Consider the following 16,011-nt stretch of genomic DNA (forward strand, 5'->3'; position numbering starts at 1 on the left):
AGAAGTGTAGCCTCTCGCTATTCTCTTTAAAACACCTATTGAGGCTTATAAATGTGAGAGGCAGCGATCTTTGTTTCTGTTTCTCTCTTACACTCTGGTAGATGATCGAACAGGGAGTCGAGGTAGACGGGGGAGAGGTCTAGGGGAATGGTGTCCTCAGGGACGTCCGGGCACCCTTCCAGTTCCCGATTGCTCCCCTCGTCTGTCTCCCCCGGTCCCCGCTGGCTCTTTCTCCCATTCTCTCTCTCTCTCTCTCTCTCTCTCTCTCTCTCTCTCTCTCTCTCGCTCTCTTGGCCTCCTCTACCCCCCGTTGGGATAAACAGATTAGGTAACTACGTGATAAGTCGGTAAGTGGGTTCCCTCGGCCCACGGTCCAGACCCACCGACATTCGCTCTAACATCTAACTACCTCGTTAGCATCATTAGTAACGGTCGGGGTGTCATTAGATTTCGTTCTCTACGTGTAGTTTTTCCACGGGTCCACCACGGTCCCTCCCTTGGACTGCCTTCGAACCTGCAGTTCGCAAGTGCAACGGATACGGACGATCATGGAGGATCGTGACCCGCGTTTGGAATAATTTTGAGTCGCTCGTCAGCATATCTATGTGTGTGAAAATGTTGTAAGTCAAAGATAGAGAGCAAGTGAAATTGCAGCTACTTTATCAATTTGAGTCTGATTTGATCTTTTCTCGAAAACAAGATTCTACATAAAGAATATTTTTTTGTTTTCCGATTTATCATTTCATATTAAATTTTTTTTATATTTTAATTTATTTTAAATTGATTTATAAAAATCTGATTACATGTATCAATATCCATGCCATAATATATAAAAGATTTAAACAAATAAGAAGATAAAAGCTGTACGCATAAGAGAATGAAATCCAGTAGCTTTAGGCAATGATTTCTACATTAAATCCTATTCAGAAAAGATATGCTACTTCTCGTAAGGAATACATATGAATGAATGATATTCCATGCTTTCCATGCGCGAAAAATTGATCGTCTTTCTTCCTTTTCTATAGGCAAACAAGCATCAACAAAATGACAAAGTGTGTCACGAAAAGGAGATGCAAGTGAGTCCCAAGCGCGAAAGTCGCCAGGTCTCCTCCTCCCTCTCTCTCCCTTTCTTTCTCTCTTTTCCGTACCCGGGATGCTACTAATAAATTGGATCAGACCGACTCCCGATGAGTTGTACGAGTTGTCTGGATCCGGGCTTTACTTCGGACCGACTCTAATCTAAGATCTTGAGTGGATTTCAGTTTGGGGCATCGGCAAATTTATTTAGCCGCCGCGGTCGACGCCCGATTCACTTCTCTATCTTTGTTTTACTTTGCAGCCGCAGCAACAGTCGTTGCTTATCGATATGATAAGAATAGGGATCAAGAATTTTTACGTATCATGGTGTATTTCGCAGGATCACTGTATAGCTTCGTGATTTATTAATTTGACATTACGCACGAAATTTCGTTTCTATCTTCTAAAATCGAATTATTTAATCAAAGTGTTTAAAAGATTCGACATATGCGCAAAATGTGTTAATAAATTGAAGGGTTCTCACAAAGTTTTCTCACAAAATCTGATTAAATCCGTTAAAAAAAGTCTGGACAGCATCAAGTTTTTCTTTATCAATATCGTTATGACATCAAGTCTTTTTCTTTTCTTTCAATATCGCTATATAGTGATCAATTTTATTTTGACAAGAATTGAATGAGAAATGTATAAGATCGAGTTTAACACTTGTAAAGGATGTTTTTGTTAGGAACAATTTGTCAAAATTTTTAACTTTTATAATATTATAACAATAATTGCTTTGTACTTTAAATAATATTACTTTCTTCGTTTTTATTATTCGCATACAGTACATTTTATCCGAAAGACATCTTTGAAACATTCTTAAATCTTTCAGGAACGTTCTATGGACGTTAGTTCTATGGTCTTTAGAACGTCTTTGGGGCATTCATTGAAGATATGAACTGTATGGATTATTAATTATTAATATTATGAAAAAAATACGTGTAACATATACTGTTGGAAAATTTATATCGAATATAACATATTTTACATTTCCCAAACCGTCCACTCCAATTTTTGTGTTTATAAGGTAAATACTAGAAAACAACAAAAATAAAAAATGTTGTAAAAAATGATCAAGAAAAAGATAATGCTAACACAGTTTGTAAATAAACTGTGGAAGTATATTTTTTTAGTATAATTAACATTTTATGACATGTTAAATTAATATGTATTTCATTTATTCATCTTAGAATTTACGCTTTAAAATACATTATTTTTCACTCGCTCATAAATTGTGTCATTTTGACACTAAAAAACATTGAATATCAATTTAATACAAAAATTTAAATGACATAATCACGTTATGTTAAATTAACACTCGAAAATGTTAAAAAATTCAACACAAACAGTTAACAGAAATGTGAGTTTCCAACACAAATGCATAATGTTCTTCATCGTGTATTATGAAGTAAATAAGTAGTGAAACGTTCCACAAAAATCAAAAAAGTCCAGAAATTTTTTATTTTTCTTTTTAAATTCTACGATCCTCAAAATATTAGATAATCAAAACTTAAAACCTTATTCTTATACCTATTTCTATATCTGGAGAAAAATTACCATATTTATATACATAATAAGCGGTTTGAAGATAAATAAAAAAATTTTTTTGTTATATGAAAATGTAACATTTCAGAATTGTTTGGTTTTCGCGAAAAACCGTTCAATTATATTATCGGATGAAAAGATATATAATCATCGCTTCTTAGTTAGATCTACAGTAATTTTCTGGATGGTTATGTGAAAAACAATCGCAATATCATTCGGGTATCTATTAAAATAAATCCGTATTGGTACGATAATCGTGCAAGCGGGAGCACGAGCGGAAACAAAGTTTTAAGTGCATCCACAAGTCCGCAACGTCGTTAAACGCCCTGATAAAATACTGGCGGTCCGGAAAGCTCGAATCGTTTATTTTCGCGTGGGTTGGTTTAGAGCGAAAATCCTCGCGGATTCTCATTGATATTAATTTTGCAAACGATACGGGAGATCGCAGCGACCGTAGCGTATAATTGCACGTCCGTGACAGTTATGAAAGTTCAGCGGCATCGAGGCGAAGTATCCTGTGGATGCAACTATATGACTGCATCGTTGATGGTGCAACACCATCACGCGTTCATCGTTATCCCTATCTCGCTTTCCCCTCCCTCTCTTTCTTTCTCTCTTTCTGTCACCGTTATTATCCTCTGTGTCGAGAGGATGAAAGGGAGAGAAAGAACGAAAGAGAAAGAGAGGCGGTATAAAGGGAAGAGAGTAAAAGAGAGGAAGAAGAGGAGACATTGTGGGCGAGTGAAAGAGAGACAGCCGGACGGCAGAGAGAGAGTGGCATGAATTTTTATGAGCTTAGGAAATTAATTTGTGTTTTTCGCTAAGCCCCGGCTTAGCGCCGCGGTAATTAATTGCGCTGATTGCTCTGCATCATTGATGAGCGGTTCCGGCCGCTTCGTAACGTCTGCTCCCACTTTGCGTCTCGTTGTATGCGCGCGTATCCGACCGATGCCTTTATATCGGCGCTTCACTTTTCGATCCTTCGTATACGCGCGCGATCACAGTTAACTACGTTTTGCTCAACATTTTTAATTAACATGCTCTGTCTGCTCGTATAATTGTGGCGAATCGTGGCGAAATAAAATGTGCATGCTGCTATCGTACCGAAATACAACAGAAGAATAATATAATTATATATTAATAATCAGTTGTTGAAATATTGAATCGAGTATCAATGATAATACTTATAAATCTTTTTGCTGAAGTATTTGAAGGTAACATGATAAAATATGGGATTTTATTTTATTTTTTGTGTAATTTTTTATTTTTTAGTTATATTCAAATCAATGATGTAGCAAGCAATAATTTATTAAAATTTAATATAAAATACATTTGAGATGATTAAGACAGTTTACAAAATGGGAAAATTGTTTAGATGAAAATAGATGTGACTATCTGAATATGATGGTAAAGTAAGCCGCCCTATATTTTTACTCTAGATTTTTTATCTGAAAATTTTCAGGTTTATTTGGAACTTCTCAATTCTTGAATTCGTAGAAAATTATACTATTAATTTCAAAAAAAAGATCGAAAATCATAATAGAGAAGATATACTTCTTGATACGAAGAAGTTAATTATTATACTTGCTAAGTTATTAAATTCAATTAAATTGAATTAAGTAAACGAATATGAATGAGCGTCTATGTTTATTACATACTGCTATTATTGTGTAAATTATAAAATCTGACAATACAACTTATTTACACTGATAAGCACTAATGTAAACTACCGTGAAAAAGCAAGGAATTATGTTGATCATTTTATTTTGCAATAACGCTTGCCGTATAAATTTGAAAATTCCGCGAGATTGTCAGTAACTCACAAGTTTCTTGAAGTTTCCGAGTTTCGCAAACCCTAGTCAAGCACAGGCAAATATGCGGAGTACCGAACTAAGTTCTCCTGGAACTTTGCAAATTCGAATCTATCAAGAATTAAAAGATGAAACTTTGTCGAACTCGTCCCTTTAAAAGAAAAATATTATCTTTATATTGACACAACATATATTATCAATATTAATTACAAAAAAACGTATTAAATAATTAAACTAATAAAAATTAATTCGACACATTTTTTTATATTCAATCGAATGTTTTTACCTATTATTATATTATATCATTTATTTATTATTATTCGATTCGTTATTATTACTTGTGTTATTGCACTGAGAGAAAGGATTTTAATTTAGCAAACCACCAGTACTTTTAATCGATGATCGGTAAATATGTGACAACAAATTTGATTTGTGTTTACTGTTTAGTCTGCTATACCAACCAATTAATTAACAGAAGCAAAATATAGAATCTAATCTATCTTTTGGATAAATTTTGGATAGACTCGTTTACAAAGAATTCGTAGATGATCGTGGAGTCTTAAGTCGTAGGACCGACGAAGCATAGTCAAATGTAGGGAGAATACTTGATTAGAATTGGTTAATTTCTTATGATTTGGAAATCTTGCAATCGTCTATGATTTATATATATATGAGCCTCTTATTTGCTAGCAATACTATGGATTATTTGTTACATTGACAAATTAATTTGCGTAATAAATCGATCGGTTTTTTAACAAATATCACATTTGCTTTCCCTTGATTTGTTCTTATAACAAAATTATTTCCCTCAGTGCGACAATAGTTCTTTGCATTTAGAAAATAAAATTTGCGCGAATTATCATTATATTAAGAATTACTGCAAAAGCGATATTTTAAAAATACTTAACAATTTCTTCCGGATTCGTTACAGATACTAGTTACTCAGCTTATCACCCAGCACTACACGGAGTTGGCGAGGATTCCTTCGTGCGGAGGAAACAGCGTCGAAACAGGACAACTTTCACCCTTCAACAATTGGAGGAACTTGAGTCCGCCTTTGCGCAAACTCACTACCCGGACGTCTTTACGAGGGAAGATCTGGCCATGAAAATTAATCTCACGGAAGCTAGAGTGCAGGTGAGTGTAACAATAACAATCGCGGAGAGTTTTTCTTTTCATCAAAATCGAATTTTTCAATCCTAATCCACTTGTCTTCATAATTACATTTCTTAACAATAAATAAGATAAGGATTACCAATGTTTCAAATTAAAAGAAAAATAAAAACGGGATAATGGAAGCCAGAAAGTTAATTAGTACGTAAATCTTTTCATATAATAATTTAATAACTTATTAAAGATTATATTCTTTGCAAAAAAACAATGTTCGAAATTTGTGTATATTTTGAACTGTAACTTACTTTAAATCTATATAATAATATAATGGGTAAATAATTTAAAAACAAGTTAAAAGAAAAAGGGCTACGAGCCAGAAATTTCATCTATAAATTGGTAGATAAGTAAAAAATAAATTATTATGAATAAAATCGATCGAAGATTTTAAAATATACTTCGAATTGTATAATTATATAATTGTATAACTATACAATATACTTTATGTTATATCTTTTACCGTTTAGATTTTATTTTGTAAGCATTGATAATGATCCGATCGTGATCGAAACGTTTGTTAGCCGGCATGTTATTAAAGTTCATAATAATTTATTAATACATTTTTACTTACCTACCAATTTGTTTATACGTAAAATTTCTGGCACATAGCCCTTTTTCTTTTAATTTGTTTTTACTTTAAATCATTATTAACGGAAAGAATAGTATAATGCAATTGGTATATTTCTTAAATTTCGCAATCCTACAACTTGATTAGACTTTTTTCAGATTATGATGTTTCAAGTATACTAAAAGCAGCCGTGTGTCGTTGAATTATTATTATTAACATAATTATTTACTTTTTATTCAATTTTATTTTGTCAGTTCTCGTAAAGTATCTTACCGCATATAATATAATAATGTCCGTAATCCGATTAAATTACAAAAAAAGATCCATTAGAATAAGGGAGATGAACAAATTCATGGCAGAAGCACTGTGTGCATTATATTTAAGGATATATTAAAACAGGTTACTTGAAAGTATGCTAATCACGTTGTATAATCACGTTTATTCGATAACATGAAAGCACGTGCATTAAAACTTCACAGAATGTTCGCATGCTCGCGTCCGAGCATTGGCAGCAGCGAGCTTAATCTTTTAATGCGTCTCAGCGCATTGAGATTGGATTCCGCGTTTTAATGCGATGAGAAAATTACGCGCGGCAACCCGATAATTTTTTGTCTGCCTTCGTAGCGTTAAGTAGAGAAATTCCGAGAACATTTTTCGCGCTGCATGTTTTTGCTGTAATATTTCATGGAACACACAATAGAATGTATTACCCGCCTATGTATCCATTAGTATCCAAATGATTATATCGCGAAAAAATATGCGTAAACCGGATTTCTGCAATCCAAAGCGGAATTTCGACAATTTTTTTTTTTTTTTTTAATCGATTTTTGTCCTTTGCCACTCCCGGATTTAAAAAAATTGCCATATTTATAATTTATTCGTACGAAAAATAACACGCCATATATTTTATGTATGACGTATGCGTATATATAATATATATATATATATATATATACGCGACATAGATGGGGAACGCGCGAAATTTAGTCAGGATGAAAATATATTTTAGATTCAATAACTGCAGATTTGAAAATTAAAAAGAAAATCTGTAAAAGACCGTAACTATGATCGATTGTCTGTGGCCGTACGGTGTTGCCGCAAGAGCGAAAGCGTATGTACCAGAGGGGCGAATCGGGCAGGACGAGAGGGCGGGGGTGGGGGCGAGGGGCCCTGCAGGACCCCCAAGAGGCGCGCTGACACCCTCGACCTGACGTAATCTTCTGACAGAGTAAGCCGGTAATCTCCGGGATTACTTTGTACTCCTGCAGGCTACGTCCTCACGGCCATATTTACTCACGCCGTTGTAATTCGCGCTGAGAATCCCTGCAGCGTAACAGCGATTCCAGCCTAAAATCCTGTCGGAACATCTGCAGAGGATATCTGATTACCAATGGCGGCTTTTGATTTCTCGGCAGACGCCAACCTGCATCTCCGTCGAATTTCAGATGATACGTTTTGACAGCGCCTTTCGCAATTTCCAAATCAAACATATCTCGATAATCACTCGGGAAAAAAAAAAACGATTTTACTGAAATATTTATTTGACTAAATATGTAATTTGAGTATAGACGTAGATTTGAAAATAAAACAATTAGGAAAGCGAAGCATAACAAGTAATGTTGCAAAAAGTTCTAACATTCTGGCAACCAACTTGAGCGTCCTATATAATTATTTTGGTAATCTAATAAAATTACTTTCAAATGTATAATAGCTAAATTTTTAGATACTTGAGCTGTTCTTTCCGTGTAAAATTCTTATATTCATAGCATTATTAAATCAATTTACTACTATGATTATTTCACGCAATATTTTTAAAAATAATTAATTATTATTTTTTTTTAGTGTTTGATAAATTGTAGCTAAAGTATTTAATGATAGTGTATATTATGTGATGTCAACAATACAAGTTTCCCGGAAAAAGATTAAAACGTTTCTTTCATACATGAAACTCATAAAATTATTTTTGAAGAATTTTTAATACAAGGTTTAACGTTAAAAATTCTATTTATATGATTCTTTATTTTTCCTTTTATTTAAGGGTATTCTATTCCATTGAAGAAATCACTAATCTCGACTTTTTCTAATTTACATCATACTGACTATTCCTTCAGCAATCTGTAAACATTTAAAAAAAATGCACACAGAAGTATATAATAACGCTAAATAGTTCGCTATTTAGTTCTGCCGTAATCTACTCCAAACGTGATATATTACAATTTAATTGATATATAAAACAAACAAAATTTTATTTATTTTATTTTGCATCTTAGTTGAAAAAAATTTATCATAAAATTTATAAATAATCAGTATTATTAAAATAATTATTACAGTAAAATATAATTCACGTGCCCCAACAAATCCGAAAGAATCTCGGCGCTTCGCCCGGGCTCTCATCATTAATATCCTGACTCATGAAGGATCCTCGATCACAAAGTCTAAGAGGCAGCCTGGCGTGCATTGTGCGAATCCTTTACAAGGAGGCTGCAATCTTTACGAGAGAGATATGACAGTGTACACATGACAATGAAAGAGACAGAGGGTTGGCGCGAGGCTGTTGGTCTGGCTGTGACGCAATTACGGCGCAGACTCATTGTTTCATTAGCGAAGACAAAGGGAATCTGGAATAATGGACAAATAGGCGCGTTTATGTAGCGCCCGTCCTCTTCTCCAGGCTCCAATTAGAACCTAACCTTCTAGAGGGGGAAGGGCGGGAGGGAGTTGAAGGAGGGTCGGTGTATCGTCGAGGCACGTACTGTACAACATCCTCACGACGCGGCGCGGTGCGGCGTGTACATTATCTTGCACACAATACTTGTACGTGTACGTACGCTCGTTGCACACGGACGTATATATATATATATATATATATGCGTGTATATGCAAGGTCGGCAATTACCGGCGTGCGTGAATTAGACGCGTCGCGTCCGCGCCGCATCAAACGGCACTCGCACCTGCGCTCGTGCGACACACTCTGGACCGTGCATGGATGCTGGACACCGCGATTACGTTGACTCTCTCCTATTTTCGGTGATTGGATTTCGCAGAACTCTTCTCTTCTCTTCACGTTAGTTGTCCGCGCTCCTTTGGAGTTGTAAAATGCAGAAAATTTTTTATAGTACCGTGACTCTCGAGAAAAGTAGCTCGTCGGTATATAAAATATTAGTATCTCTATCTCCGCGATGGTTTTGACAAAAATATTTGAATCCACAAATTGGGTTGAAAATTGAGAAACGAGCGGAAAATTTCTATAAACGTGGATTTATTGAAAGTGGACATTTTTCAATTTACGGGCTGTTGGAAAAAACAGCTTTTCGTGAATTAATCAGTAGTTATCGTTGTCACGCAGCGTTTTAAAAAGCATGTCACACGTGATACATGCGATCAGTAATCCCGCGACAAAGAGCGACACATTCGTTTAACAAGGGGGTGCAGCCGATTAAAAACGTTTTACGCCCATTATCAACGAATTTCAGATTAAATTTGTATCGGAAAAAAAGTGGAGAGGAGAGAGAGAGATATATATATCGCAAGGGTATAAAGGAAAACGGCGGTGGTAGTCCCTATACGAGACCATGGCTTTGTTCCCAGCTATTACCCGTCCTCCGCCGCCCCCTCCTGTAACCCTTAGGATATTATTATATCTCCTCGTCTGTCGCCCCTCCTCCATTCTCTTGCGATGTTCGAGGTGGCGGTAGAGAGTCGTACCCATCGTATTTATTTTATTAAACCATATCCCGTGCTTCCTCCTGCGAAAGTTCCGCGCTCGAATGTAAGATAATCATTTTCCAGACCCATTACACAGAATAGGATATACCAATCCTATTAATTCCAGCTCTTTTTACTAAGGACTTTTTGTGAAATTTGTTTTTGTAAAGTCTGTTCTTTTTTCACAATTTAATAGTCTTGGCAATAAATATATAAAACACAAATTAATGAAAATTTATATTACAAAAATAAATTAAACAACAGTTTTATTAAAAAATAATATTTATTTTGATAATATAATCATTTTAATATTTTGTTAATCTCTTTTTAACTTTTATTATCGCTTTTCCAAGAAAATATAATAAATTGAGGGTGCTTTATACTTGTGTGTGTGTGTGTGTGTGTGTGTGTGTGTGTGTGTGTGTGTGTGTGTATTATTTATAATATTTTCTTTTGAAAATAACTTTTTCCTCAAAATCAGGCAAATCCGACGAAATTTATGCTAATACGTTTTTCAATATAATATCACTATAAAGTGATATATACAATAGTACAATATTATTATAAATGATGCATCGGATATTCTCTATGAAGATATTCTCTCTTTTTCTAATCAAATATTTCACGTTTTGCAAACAAATAGCTCCGATTACGTTTTACAGGATGTTTACTGAAGCCTTGTACAAAAATTTTCTCGGATTTTCTAGGTATTTCTATTTAAAATTTCAGCTCAAATTAAAGAATTTCTTAACGCAATTTTGAAATCAATTGGAACGTAACACGCAAGTAAACTATACATTGTAAAGTAGAAGACAGAAATTTTTTTCACGAAATTGTCCTTTTTTATAATTATAGAACTGTTAAGCTTATAAGATAGAGAAAACTCACTATAGTATCAGTAGATTATTCTTTTGTGTCTATACTTATTGCTAGAGAAAATGACATAACGACAGCAATTATAAAGGAGACAATTATGCAAGTTTTATATGTACAATTAATGTACATAGTTGAATATACTATTTTTTTATAATTATTTTACAAGTCTAAAATAGTTTATTTAAGTATGTACATTACTTCTACAAATAAAACTTGTATAATTATCACCTTTATACACAGTTGTCACTATTTCTTTTCTAAGTGTATGCGCGCATATATTGTTTTATCATCCCGATTTTTTTATAAAAATTCGCGAGACCGATGAGAATGTATTGTACGTAAATATATGCGCATGTGTAAATCATACTTATTGCTAATGAGATTGTTTTGTGTCATTAAGAAAAAATTATAAAAGAAACAATGTTTTCAAAAAGAGATAGAATTTAAATTTAAAAGTAAAATTTTAAAAATTTCGAATGGCGATAAAGTCATGAAAATTCTTGATTTTAGAGTAAAAGAGAAATCCCTTGAAAATTTCAGGTTTCCCTAGGCAGTGAACATCCTGAGTTTTACTATTAGTTGGCGTGTATGTGCACCGAGTGAGGATTCCGCACGAAAACCCGGTTATTGTACATTCATTGTCGAGACAAAAGTCAACGGTGGAGAACCGCTGGGTGTAATAAAGTCTATTTCAGCTGGTATTATGTCAAGTTAGCCTCGTTAGCGGAACTGGAGCTTTTTAAAAAACACTCGGTCGCCGTGGTTGCTGTCGGCTCGTTGAACATGCACGGCGGAAAGTGCTCCCCTCCCCCCCAGCCTTCCAACTATCCCTGTCTCAACATCCGCCAACCAGCCTGCCGCGCCCTCGTGCTTTTCTCTGCCTCAGAATGCCATCTCCATCCTTCCTCCCCCTACCCGCACATATAATTATCCTTGCACATTTGCGGACATTGCGGAGTGTCATAGATACGACCGCATCCTCCTCATTTTTCTCCTATTCATCCACCTCTCCCGTCGTTTCTATGACTTTCGTGAGAGACTTAACCCTCTCGTCCGCGCGCGTGTAATGTATAGTTAGATGACTGAGATGTCGAGAATATTGAATCAGAGAATTATGCAAACTTCCGCGAAGTTGGCTTTTGAGAAGTTTAACTTTCCTGGATGCACATATATCGCTATATGATATTTATTCATATTTAGCATAATTCAAAAATTGTATTATGAAAAAGACATAAAACATTAAAGGCACGAAATAAAAAACGTGAAACAAAAATTGTTAGGAGATATTAAGTGTTAATACAGATAATATTTAAAAATATTTTTATAACATTTACGTATCAATTAATATGATGAGTTGAAAATCAGCGAATTAAGTATCAGCAATACACACACACACACACACACACACACACACACACACACACACACACACACACACACACAAAATATATATGTTTTTTTTCACGCAAGAAGAGTTCCTCGATCTATGAAAAAAAATTAATTTCATAACTTTATTTATAAAACAGTAACTCCTACATCAAAGTTACGCTTCCTATTTTATTGATTTTCCAATGCTTAAGCGTAACGTTAATCTATGCTAACCGCGACGATCGTAACTTGCAGGTGTGGTTCCAAAATCGGCGGGCGAAATGGCGTAAGAGCGAACGATTGAAGGAGGAGCAACGCAAACGCGAGGGTGGAAACAGCGGTGGTGGCGGCAACGGCGGCGGTGGTAACGGCGGTGGCGGTAACGTGGAATCCTCCGCTTTGGCCGCAACGTCTTCATCGGCGGGCCCGAGTCCCACGGGAAATGACCCGGAGGGCACCACGACGAGCAGCAGCGCCGCCGATACGGAGGACGCCGTGGCGGAAGGTGCCGGAGGCGGTGGAGGCGGCGGTGGCTCCAGGAGCCCCAGCACGACTTCCGCCTCGGTCAGTCCCCGACCCCAGCCGAGTCAGCCGTCTTTAGGTGGCGTCTCGACGCCACCGCCGACCCCCATAAGAGCGCCGCCGCCTCCACCGAACACCGTGGGGGGCCTCGGACCACCCGCTGAGAGGTGAGCTCTTAGCTTCGTTTGTATTTACGTCTTTAGGAAATATCTTCCTCCTTCCTGACTACTCCCCCTCTTCCCCCCCCCACCTCCCCTTGCTCTGCTCACCCCGTCTAGGTTCCTCCCAACCCCTTATAAACTCTCGGACGATTTCAACGAGTAAGTGGGTGCAAGCGCCGCTGAACACCGCCGGCCGGATGCTCGATACGCGCCATTAAACCACTCTTCGTGACGGCATCGCTGGCCCCGACGCCCGCCGGTTAAGCCGCTTCTTCTCTCGGTATCTCTCCCCCTTCCTTCCCCCTCCTCTCTCCTCACCTCTTCCGCACGTCGCTGTCATAGCCACTCGTATAATCGCGATAATCGTCGCCTCGTTAAACTGCAGCTTCCACGGGAACCAGCGACGGCGACGAGGGCGACAAAGCGATGCATACCACTTTTCACTCATGGACTTTTGTCTCGTGAAACTAAATGGCATCTTGCCGTTTACGACTCGCATACGACAGAAAGAAGCGTCGACATGACGCTGCTAAAGAGTTTGCGACGGAAGGCTAAAGAACTGACGACAATTTCTCGCGGGGATTTCATATACATAGTTATGAACAAATATTGTTGATTAAAACGTTTAGAAATTATTGATTTTTAGGAATATGCAGATTGTTAGTCATATTAATACAGACACTTGACTAAACATATACAATAACAAAAACATATACCCTCAAAATTGACGTAAACGTTTTATATTTGACGAAAAATGAATTAAAGAACAGTTTTGAAAAATCGTATTTATTTTTATAACAACTTTAATATTTTTTTTTATCAGTTTTTTGTGTGCAGTTTGGATTTTATTAGCACTTTGTCCAACAAATTGCAATAAATTAAGGATGCTTTATACTTATGGCCGAGGCTATAAATATAATGTTACGCGTTTCGAAGGATATAATCATTACATGTTTCTTTCATCTGTGAATTTTTGCATAATTTGATACACATTCTAATAAATAATAATAAAAAGTCATAAATAATAATTTAAATAAATAATTTTTCATAATAAAATGTATTTCGATACTTTTCTTCTTATATTCTACAAAAATACATATTTATATAAATATCTATTATATTTACATTATCAATGTTTGAGATATCATAGAAGAGAGTTCAACGTATGTATGCACGTATGTATGAAAAATCTAGAAAAATATTTGTACCGCATAAAATATTTCTACGGGAGACGCGTTTCATCGGCCGTATGTAGGTATAAGGGAAACCGGAGTACGTCCGAAGAATCGGAAAGGGACGATTTATCCCGCTCGCGATCCTCTCTTTCGGGGGACGGAGCACATTCGTTTATAATCCCCGAGACGACGACAGTGGGGTTCTCTGCGGATCGACGTAGAGGTCGGAAACAAAAAATGCCGAAAAACACGCGTGGCAGACCCGCGTGATAGACGTAATGCTCGCGAGAGGAGGGTGTGCGTTAGATGTCGACAAGACGAGAGGTAGCATGGGTGGCTTGGTGGCAGCCGTGGGAGTGGAGGGGGTCAAGAAGGGAGACCTGGTGGGTCTGGTACCAGGGTCGAGGGAAAAGGTAAAGAAGAAACGGCAGGAAGATACTCCTTCGCCGTCCCCGCAGTTGTAATTTATTTAAAACCGCTCGCCGTAAATATATCCTTATCATTTATTCAGAGGAACGGCGAAGCTCCTGCCGGGGGTCGCGGATGGAGAGGAGAGGTGGATGGGGGGAAGGCGGAGGAGAGGGAGGGTGTAAGCTCTGCGTTCCTTCTTACCTTGGCTCTACCTAGCTACCATAAGAGCGACTGACTTCGTGCTGTATAGGGGCGGATCCACGTCGCAAAGACATTGTGTCTCGTCGCTAGATCGCTCTTTTGTCTCGCAATTCTCTTGGAAGGTTGTGTAAGAATTGATTATGCGTTGCTCTTGTTAGCTCAATGAAAAGTAGATATTTTTGTCTTGGAAATTACGCCTATGTTCTACTTCGACTAATAAAATGCAAGCTTACGCATCGAAAGATCAACTCATTATCAGCTAAAATGGTAAAGGAACTTAATCTATACGATTATTATTATAACGATTGCGCGATTGTGATTAGCGATTGGCAACTTTTCAACCAGTTATCGATTGCTTTGCTCTAACTGGTTGTAAAATAATCATCAATCACAATCACATTCGGTATAGCGTGAATTACGATTTAAAACAATTCGTCACTTAAGCAGAATAACAGGTCATAATGACGTCAAAATAACATTATAATAAATCGTAACTAATAAGATAAGATAAGTGACTTTTAATAATCATTTTGAAATCTTTTTAAGGCCATTTGGTTATGACGATGTTTTGTTTTTTTTGGGAGGGAGAGGTTACTTTATTGAGAGATTGAAATGTGTATTTAAAAAATTGTTAATCGCAGTGTGTATTACCGATATCATATCTAATAATATATGCAGCTCAGAATCGTTTCCTGTCACTTTTATTACTCGTTTTAACTCCATGCTATATTCACTACTGGTGGAGCTGAGAGCGTTTAATGTTATTGAATTTTAAATAAAGATTTTAATGGAGTCTTATTACGCGGGAAACGCGACCTCGTCTAGGTAATATCGTAGTTATCGACGTCATTACTTATCTAGAAGCGATTATAGGATAAAAAACTAGATATACCTAAGTAAAAAATGGAGCACATAAATATTAAATAAAATAACTAAAGTGATCATACATATATGTTCGATTGAATAACAGGCTGAAAATTCGAATTCAGACTGAAAAAACAGATGAAAAAGGCGGACAAAAGTAAAAGATACGAGATAGAAAAAAATATTTTAAATTAGAAGCTACAAAACTAATTTTTATTTTTTACTTTTATTTTTTTAGAAAAGTAAGAGAGAGAGAGAGAGAAAGATTTTTAAAAAATTTGCAATATATGGTAAATACAAAAGTATATATAAGGAAGATTTTTATTTAAGAAGCCTGTTTATAGAAAATGAACTAATTAGAACTAATTAGAAAATGAATTAATTAGCAATTTATTAACAATATGCGTACGTTTTTTAATATAAATAAAAAACTTTCGTGAAAATAACCATTATTTATGATTTGATTTTAGAAGACAAACTTTTAAACAAATATTGTGCGTTCAAATAATACAATTTTTCATTTTCACTTATTATTAAAATAATATAATATATCTATA

General features: G+C 36.0%; 1 protein-coding gene across 1 annotated transcript in view; it reads left to right on the forward strand.

Annotated features, from left to right (window-relative positions):
* Positions 1–16,011, forward strand: part of LOC108685057 (cone-rod homeobox protein) — a 21,748-nt gene that overhangs the window by 2,671 nt on the left and 3,066 nt on the right. The window contains exons 2-3 of the mRNA XM_018189676.1: positions 5,365–5,570; positions 12,376–12,809. Coding sequence (XP_018045165.1) covers positions 5,365–5,570; positions 12,376–12,809 — 640 coding nt within the window. The remainder of the gene's footprint in view (positions 1–5,364; positions 5,571–12,375; positions 12,810–16,011) is intronic.

Source organism: Atta colombica, unplaced genomic scaffold (assembly GCF_001594045.1).
Source record: "Atta colombica isolate Treedump-2 unplaced genomic scaffold, Acol1.0 scaffold145, whole genome shotgun sequence".
NCBI classification, from domain to species: domain Eukaryota; kingdom Metazoa; phylum Arthropoda; class Insecta; order Hymenoptera; family Formicidae; genus Atta; species Atta colombica.